Raw genomic sequence first — 9737 nt, 5'->3', positions numbered from 1 at the left:
TATTCTAAGTGCTTTGTTATCTCCACTTTTCTTTCTCATTTCTGGCTCAGAGTGGGCAGGGAAAATGATAACTGTGCAAAGCTGGCTAAATTTCCTGGTTAAGCCCCTTGGCCTGGTTATTTTTCACAATAGATTATGTTGATTTCAGTGTATTATGCAATTATTTTTGTGGGTTTTTTATGTTAGAACTGACTTGAGAAGCTTCAAGGCACTTCTGGTGTGAGATAACTGGCCATCTGCAAGGATGTTGCCCAGGGGACGCCTGGATGTTTTACCATCCTATGGGAGACTTCTCTCATATCCTGGCACTACAGTATTTGAGTACTCATGTCCCCAAAAGCTGGAGCTGACAGATGGGAGCTCACTCCACTCCCAGATTCAAACCACCGACCTTTTGGTGAGCAGTCCTGCTGGCACAAGGTTGTAAGGAATATAGTTTGGATGGAGAGATGGCATTCAGTTTGCAGGCAGGCAGGGCCAGCCCTAGGTAATTTTCAAGCGTAAGCAAACAGTATTTTGGTGCCCCCCCCAAACCAATCACTGAAAAATAAAAGGTAGAAGGTAGAGGTGAATATAATTTATGTGTGTGTGTGTGTAATATATATATATATATATATATATATATATATATATATATATATATAGAGAGAGAGAGAGAGAGAGAGAGAGAGAGAGCACATATGGTCCCTGCATATGTTTGTATGTAATATATATATATACACACACATATACACACACACACACACACACATATACACACATACATACAATGTGGAGAATATGTGACAAGGTAGATAGATAGGTAAGGAGCCATGGCGGAGGAACCTTCCCAGGAGCAAGGCATAATAATAATAATTAATTAATAAATAAATACATAAATAATAATCATCCCAACAGTGGATTCCCCCAGGCAGGAAGCAGCCAAGCTTTGAAGCTGAAAGGCTATTCAATGCTAATCAAGGTGGGCAATTGAAACATTCACACCTGCCTCCAACAGACAAGAGTTCTTTCTTTCTCCCATCCTGGACCTTCGTGCCACCCGCAAAAGCTTCCTTAGCTTATAGCTTCAGCTGCCCCTGTAGGCAGTATAGTGTTGGTACTTCCCGTTTTTAAAGTGTAGCTAAAAGATATGCTACATTAGATTTTTATTTCCCTGTGAAATCTTCTCAAAATAAAGATACTAAGGACAATAGTAAAGTAGGGGGAAAGTATAACTTTATCCATTGGTCCATAAAGCATATATGATTTCCACTTTTCTGACAAATGCAGAAGGTACACATTGCTAGCATGCTTTTGAATGGTCCATTGTTTGCAGGGTTCTTTGTATTTTTCAAGAGTTTTCTAACATTAAAAAGTATCAAGGTAGTAATTTGCTTTCAGGATAAAGCCACTGCTTTTGCTCCTTTATGCAGTGTGGCTTATCTCTTACAGTGCTGGAATAGGCCGGACTGGGGTATTGGTTGCTATGGAAACAGCTATGTGCTTAATTGAAAGAAACCAACCTGTTTATCCACTGGATATTGTACGGAAAATGCGAGACCATCGTCCCATGATGGTGCAAACATCTGTAAGTGAGAAAAATATTATTCTGTTCTGTGTCTCTGTGGTGTATGTCCCAGTTTTAATATAGGCTGTTATCTATCCATTTTAATTTTGGAATAATATAATATCATCACACACACAAAAAAAACCCTGGTTTCTTTGCAAGATTGCTTTTTAAAAATTCAAAGTGGAATATTGGGTTTGCTTTCAATTCCCTGTGATCTCTTGAACAAGCAGCAGAAATGGATCTAGGAGCACTCCCAAATCAGGCAAAGTGGAATCTGCTTTCTTTGGGGTGGGGCATGTCCCATCTTGAAGAAGTAACACGCCTATCTCTCCAACTTGAGAACTCGACACCTATAAGGTCTTCTGGGGATTCAGATGATATGGATTGGCCCTTATCCAGCCTGTAGCTGTTCCAAGTACTATTTAAGGACTTTGCACTGCCTTATCTGATTCAGTTGGGTTAAGAAGGTAGAGTATCATGTCCTCAGCACACTGTTGACATTGTAATCTTAAACCCCTGAATATGCCCCCTAAGGCTTCATAGTAGAGTATGTTTTAAACTGAACACAGCAAGAAAATGGAGAGTATGAGTTAATAGAGGATAAACTTGAAAATGTTTCTGATTTGCCTAAATGGAAATAGAATGGAAATAAACCCTGAGTATGTTGTGGCCAACCAAGAAGAAAAGATGAATCCAAAGATACATGGGTCAGAGTCATAGGCCCCAACAACCTACACTGCCATATAATTCAGTTACTGAATGCAGGAGATCTACTTGTAGACTCATATAATCCAGTTCAAAACAGATAATCTGGAATCAAATACTGGATTATATGGCAGTGTAGATCCAATCACATTTAAAGAGGAAACATCTCTAAAAGGATGAAAACGGCTAAAAATGGAAGGATAACTCAGAAAGGTTCAACCTCTCCAAAATGCTAGGAAGTCATGCAATATTCCAGTCATGGATATCTAAACAGTACACAGTCCATGAAGTCATCAGTACGGTTAGTAATCAACATAAAGAAAGCTTTAGGGAAGAAATACTTCCTTTAAGGACAGGGAGAAGTAAAAGAAGTAAAAGCCTAAATTTGCACAAAGGCGACTGCAACAGTCAGTAATATTGGGGGAAAGATTTTGAAGAGCCTGTCATTAATAACATCAAGACCAACGGAAGGCAATTCTTTGAATTCATCAAAAGCAGCTTTTTTTTGTACTTTCTTCATTCTTCTGCTGCTTGTGGTTTTCTCAGCTGCCTGTCTGAGCCCTTTAAAGACACACTTGAATCACTTAGAAAATGCATCTTTAAAGCCACATAACATTTGTAATGCTGATGTAACTTCTTGAATCCCTAAGAGATAAAGGCATCATAATTGAACATTATACTATTGTATAAGTGAATTTAACTGAAGAGGATTTTAACCTTTTTCCTTTGTGTGTTTGCATCTGTTTTACACAGAGTCAGTACAAATTTGTCTGTGAAGCTATTCTTCATGTCTATAAAGAAGGAATTGTTCGTCCATTGGATTCCAGGTAGCATAACTGTGAAGAAAACTAGTTCATCTATCTGAAAACATATCAATAAAACCCAAGTGGTTTGCGGTTATAAATCACACTGGAGCTCACCAAGGCTGTTGGGAAGAGAAAGCAAGCTTGTACTCTGGCACTTTAAAATTGTGTAGAAAACGATTAAACTCTGTAGCATATATAGGCAGGCTCGCAAATAAATGGGACATGGAATGTACCACATTGAAAACAAGGAAATCTTAATATACCCACAATATGCACCTTTTATTGCCTTAAAACATTTTTCCTTAGGATCTGTACATCTGGTGCATACAATTGCAAACAGGAAAAGACCAACAGCAATACCACTGGAAAGCAACAATTGCTGAAAAGCCATGCTTTTATTCTGTGGAGAGCTGAGTAGCCCACCATAGCTCACTCAAAACCGGACTGAATCGTCCAGTACAAAGTAGCACTGCAATATTGACTAGCTTCTCAAACATTTTTGGAGTTGGAAATCATCTAACACGAAGATGTTGTGATTTTTATACATCTGTTTGTATCACCATTAAATGTTCATAAATTGAGCAAAGATGGCATAACCTACAAAAATGTATGGTTTATATCTGAGATAAATACATTCTTGTGTCTTTGTATATGTTTTCTGTTATTCTTTATCTTCAGATTTGTTGTTCAAAATAGGGAATAATGTTATTTTTCAGTTCAATTTGCATAATATACTTTTCTGATTGTTTCTACTGGAGATGGCAACTGACTGCTGAAATTTCTTTATTGTGTTTAACATTGTGCCGGAGGCTTTTACTGCTGAAACAACCTCTTGCTGCTAAATGTAAAAGAGTGTAAATGTTCAGTTCTTTAAATACTATGGGTCTTTTTTCTCGATCAAGAGTGTCTACCTAACTTTGGGCCAACCCTTTCATTCAATTTGCAGCACCATTGCTAATGCAAAGCTTGTGTCACATGGTTGGGTGAATGCTCAGAGATACGTCTTATATTGTTATCCCATTCTCACTATCAGCCATAGTTCACTTTACTTGAAAATATCCTTGAGTTCTGGCCTACAGATAGTTATACCAGAAAGAATGGAAAGACTGATCCCTACACAGCTTCCCCCATTCTTTAGGATGCTTTTTGCATCTGTTTTTATAGGTTTGTGAGGGCTGCTATGGAAAGGCTGAAGTGGAGAATTATGCCTCAGAGGCACAGTTGCAGTTATCTAAATGTTGATCCAAATTTCGTTCTTCCAGAAGAATTGTGATTTGGATTGCACACAACTTTATTTTTATATCCCGCCTCCATCTCCCCAGAGGGACTCGGGCCGGCTTACATGGGGACAAGCCCGATCCAACATAGATTAAATCCCAACATAGATTAAATCATATCTCAATAAAATTAAACAACATTAGAACAAGATAACATAAAATCTACATCATCAACAACCAATAGTCTGGACAGTAATAAATACTGGAATTTGGAGGGTAGGAACTTTTGCAATAGAGCTACAGAACAGGGCAGGTGGAAAAATGCAAAGGCCAAAAACATGTATTGTCCAATCCTACTGATGCTCACTCAGAAGTGCTACCACTATCTTCTGTGGCACCTTTTGCCAATAAATGCATTAAGCCTTAATTCCTTGATAAATCATTATACAATCCTGCAGCTTTGGGATATTATCTTTGTGTATGCAAACATTTGCATGGTGGCAACATAAAAGTCAGTGAGTGTAACTGGCTTAGACGTAGCAAGTATACTACAAAGGTAATATCTCAACTGACCTTTTTATATGGTGTGTGTGTGTGGGGGGGGAGTGGAAACAAATCTGGGTCAATGTAATGTAAGAATTAATTGTATAATTATATTTTGGTTATTTTCTTTAAGGTGTGCTGGTCTCAGTTTCATTTCAAAGGAGAGAATGTAAATACATAACCACTGTATGATGTTTAAGATTCTTTCCTCGTGAATTATGCTGTGTTAAACATAAAGAAAATGTTTCATAATTACGTGTATGTTATACAAAAATGTTTTTGAAGAAAACTGCTTAGAAAACTGAGAAATATTTTGTTGGATCAGACTTGGTGAGACATGGAGTGGGCTCAATAAACTAAACCATGATTAATGTTGATTTCAATAGCTATGACTATGGTTAAGTATAAAAACAGCTGATTGTGTCTGTGAGTGTTAAGCTGTATTTTAACTACAGATGAATTATACTGGGCAGAGGGTGGTAATGTCTTAAGGGGCTCTTTTTTATTTCATTTTCTTACTTGAAATCAACAATAGCTTGAAACTGAATTCATAAATGGTGAAATTTATTGCTCTGAAACCTCATGATTACATGTTTGTGTGAGTGTTATCTTTACATGGTTGATACATTTACGGATTGCCAGGTCTGTGCTTGAAATTAAAAAGTGACCAGTTGCAATTACAATTACAATTACCATGTTCTCCTTTATTATAGTAAGGTTTTGTTTAGGCATTGCTTTACTGAACCACTGTGATCTGGTTAGTAAGGTATAACACGCAAATTTGAACATTGGGTTCTTCACATCTATTTTCTGACTATGTTATCGAGTAATGTAAAATGGCAGTGGATAGTGGGACCCAAGCCGCTGTGGGTTAGGCCTGATGAGAAAAAGAAGCCAATATTCCAGAATAAATTCCACGAGGTTGAAGTAGAAGCTACCGAGGTATTTATTTAATTTCAGCTGAAAGTGATGCCAGCCTGCGGTAACCCACCCAAAAGAAGCTGAGATACATTATACAGCAAAACAGGCACTCAATAGACACATTAAAATTAAAACTATAAGGATGAGCAACTAGTGAATCTCTAGGTGCCATTAGACTAGGATTCCCATTATTCTCAGCACTGGCCATATCTAACTTTAAAATGGCATCCTTTTAAATCAGTTTTACCTGAGTGACTTAACTGCTTATTGCTCTGTATTTTCTGTATGAACACCCATTTTCTTGTGATAAAGCATGACTGGTATAAAAAATAGTATATGTGCTCATATACAAAATGCAAATGTAGATTTCACAAAATAAACTTTAGGGGGGAAAACACGTTGCTGAACAATTTTAGTTATTTAATGTTATGCGTATATTTCCCATGTCATTTTTTAAAATGACAAATGCAATAAACCTCTGATTTCATAAACAATCAAATTAGTATTTCAGAAAATTGTAAAATTTGAGCTGCAATGGCTGGGACAGGGCTCCTCAGACTTTTTAAACAGAGGGCCAGTTCACGGTCTTTCAGACTGTTGGGGGAGGGGGGAACCATTGTTTGTTGTTGTTGTTGTTGCTGCTGTCTACATTTACATCATTTCAGACTTAGGGTGATCCTAATGTGACCCTCTCAGAGTTTTCTTGTCAATATTTATTCAGTGATTGCCCAGTGATTTCCTCTGAAGCTGAGAGAGTGTGACTTGCCTAAAATGCCCCAGTGAGTTCAGAGCCACAGTCTGAGGTTCAAACCACTATGCCATGCTTTCTGAATTCTGAATCCCTTCCCTCTGTTTTCTAGCTACCTTTCTTTCTTCCATTTCTCTCGCCTTCCTTTCCCCTTATTTTCCTATATCTTTTTTCCCTTCTTTCTCTCCCCCCCCAACCCTCCTTTCCGCTTTTTTCCTTCCTTCCTCCTCTCTTTTTCGTTCCTCCCTTCCTCCCCTCCTTCCTTCTTTCCAAACAAACAAACAAACAAACAAATGGCAAGAGTGGTAGGCACAAACGGGGCAGGTGTAAACAGAGGTGGCGGGAGCAGGATACGGGCACAAATGGGAGGTGGCAGCGGTGAGTTTATATTTTACAGTGAGGGATGGGAAAGTAACCTTGGTAGACAGGATACAGGCAGCGGGACATAACTTGAGGACCCCTAGTCTAAGATACTCATTTGAGAATGCTTCCTATATGACATGTTTGTGTGTGAAAGAGTGAATAATTAAGGCAAGGGAATAGCAAAATGCATGTTTACATTCTACAGAAATTCGGTCATAAGGAGAACTTGCAATTAAGTCCTGTAGAATAAATCAGCAATATCAATTGCACAGTGGCAAAAAAACATTGTTACATTGTGGGAATGTGAATGAAATTCTTTTAACCCACATCCAAGTGTGCTGAAAGAAGAGCTAGATCATCCAGGATGAAGAAAATACTCCACCAGAGCATTGCCAATATGAAGATCTAGTTCTGCTGCTTTCTTCACCTCTTAGGCCCTATCTACACTGCCATACAAATTCCAGATTATCTGCTTTAAACTGAATTATATTAGTCTACACTGCCACATAATCCAGTTCAAAGCAGATAATCTGGATTTTATATGGCAGTGTAGATGGGGCCTTAGTGACTTAATTCGGTCCCTCCTGATAACAAGACTTATACTGGAGAAGGCAGTTCTTACAATATCTCATTCAAAGTCAAACATTAAGGGTAGAAAGGTAAACCTTGACCTGGGCTTGCAAACATGGAATGTCATTGTTGACTAGGAATTTAGATTTGCAAGGTCACCACCTGTTTTTTTATAGTTACCCTACAGAGATGAAATTATCTGGTGACTATTCATTTGGGATTGGCATAGATCATGCACACTCATGGCTTCTCCAAGGAAACCTTTTCATTAAACCTGCCAAGAACAGGCTATATCATCAATCACAATTTACCCTGTGCTACATTGGGTCTCAGTAGAAGTGAACTCAGAATGCACACTGTTCACAAATTCTTTCTCACAAAATGTTTCCATTTGAAAATAAAAATTGCTGCATTTATTGTATGAAAACATATGTGTTGACCTCCTGTTTCAGTACAAGCAAACTTGCTAGGCCTGGGTTTGAAAATAACTCCCACAATCCCATGGCAATTTAAGTAAGGGGTGTCAAACTGCAATGGGCCGATTTTCGGGCCACAAAACAAAACAACCAAAACACCCCCCCCCCCCCCCCAATTTCAGGAGGCTTTCTGAAAACTAATTGGGCCCTATAATGAAAGCCAGAAACAAAACAGGACAAGCTTTTACCCAAACGCACACCACTAGTGTGCACCCTCTTTTCCTTTCCTTTCCTTTTTCAGAGCCCAGATCAGCCGCATCCTCATTGTCTGAACTGCCTCCTTGCTGGTAAGCATCCCACTAGGTCTTGGCAACTGAAACAGATCATAAAAAATAGCATCCTGTCCAGGAAGTTAAAAAAAGGTAAAGGTGTTAAGCCCAGTCATGTCTGACTCTGGGGGTTGATGCTCATCTCAATTTCTAAGCCAAAGAGCTGGCGTTGTCCGTAGACACCTCCAAGGTCATGTGGCTGGCATGACTGCATGGAGCGCCGTTACCTTCCCACCGGAGCAGTACCTATTGATCTATTCACATTGGCATGTTTTCGAACTGCTAGGTTGGCAGGAGCTGGAGCTAACAGCGGGCGCTCACTCCGCTCCCAGGATTTGAACCTGGGACCTTTCAGTCTGCAAGTTCAGCAGCTCAGTGCTTTAACACACTTCGCCACCGGAAGTAACACCCAAATAAAAGCCACAGAGGGACATTACCCTCCATGTAGTATTCTCAGGAGCTGGAAGATTAGTCATGGAGAGGATGAGAAGTGAGCCTCAGCCTGCCCATTTATTTATATCAAGATTGCGCACATTTGTTGATAAATAAATTAAGACTGCTGCAATGCATGTACTCCTAATGACGAGAAAATTTGATGTTGGGCATGATAAATGACGAGTACTACCAATTTGACTGTGAAACTGCTCTGAAAGAGTCTAGCACAGTAAAGGGGCAAAGTATGCCCATTATTTTCCTTCTTTTCTTAATATGGCATGTGTGGTATAATATATATGCACAGATGGCATTCAACAAATTTAAATTCAAATTGTTCTTTTTTGTCAAGTAGAAATATTATTAATTTGTTTTTAAAAACATTTTTAGTCCCTGAGCAATAAATTATTCTTGAGAAGAAAAAATCCTTTTGACTCAGATCTGTTATTTTTAACATTGGCTGCAAAAGACACTTTTTCAGTGGCTGAACATATTTTGTAAGACTACATATATTAGTTCTTTTTATTATTTAAGAATTTATTTTTGAAATGGAATCAGTATGGAATCAAGTACTTTTAATGTTAATTGACTTAAATGGAAAAAAGGGAATGCAGTTGCATAGGATGTTTCACTGAAAATGTATCACTGTGAAAATGGTAACCTGTATCCAATGATGTCATTGTGCAAAAGGAGGCCTGAGGTAGGGGTTGTACATTTTCAGATTTAATATTTGATACAGTTTTTCTTATAGAAACAATTGTACAATCAGCTGTGCATCTGCTTTCACAAACATTTATACAACAACATATTATGTTAATGGTTTGTTGCTGGTCATTGACCGTAATAAATAAATAAATAAATATGCTAATGGAGATTTTTATTAATTTGGCACTGTGGCAAGGGGTTGGACTAAGATGGCCCATGTGGTCTCTTCTAACTCTATTATTCTATGATTCTATGATTTAGGCCACTGGGATTTCAAAGTTCTTAACCCTGTCCCGTTTGTATTTTAAAAACAAGATGCATGCGCATCATTTGGATAATTTTGATCTATATGTTTAGTAAGAAATCATGTTAGTTATTTAATACTTAGGATAATAAATGGAAACAAAACATGGGTGATTTTCAATATATATTT

The 9737-nt window shown here is 38.1% G+C and overlaps 1 protein-coding gene across 6 annotated transcripts in view; it reads left to right on the top strand.

Annotated features, from left to right (window-relative positions):
* The window catches only part of ptpn3 (protein tyrosine phosphatase non-receptor type 3), a 104043-nt gene extending 98534 nt beyond the window's left edge, over window positions 1–5509 (top strand). For all 6 annotated transcript variants that reach the window (XM_016994484.2, XM_062984655.1, XM_062984654.1 and 3 more), the window contains 2 exons: window positions 1432–1567; window positions 3008–5509. In XM_016994484.2, coding sequence (XP_016849973.2) covers window positions 1432–1567; window positions 3008–3085 — 214 coding nt within the window. In that variant the 3' untranslated portion in view covers window positions 3086–5509. The remainder of the gene's footprint in view (window positions 1–1431; window positions 1568–3007) is intronic.
* Window positions 5510–9737: the final 4228 nt, after the last annotated feature.

This window comes from Anolis carolinensis, chromosome 6 (genome assembly GCF_035594765.1).
Source record: "Anolis carolinensis isolate JA03-04 chromosome 6, rAnoCar3.1.pri, whole genome shotgun sequence".
In the NCBI taxonomy this organism is placed as follows: Eukaryota; Metazoa; Chordata; class Lepidosauria; order Squamata; family Dactyloidae; genus Anolis; species Anolis carolinensis.
Note: the sequence above shows the minus strand (reverse complement) of the source record. Positions and strands in the feature narration are given on the sequence as shown.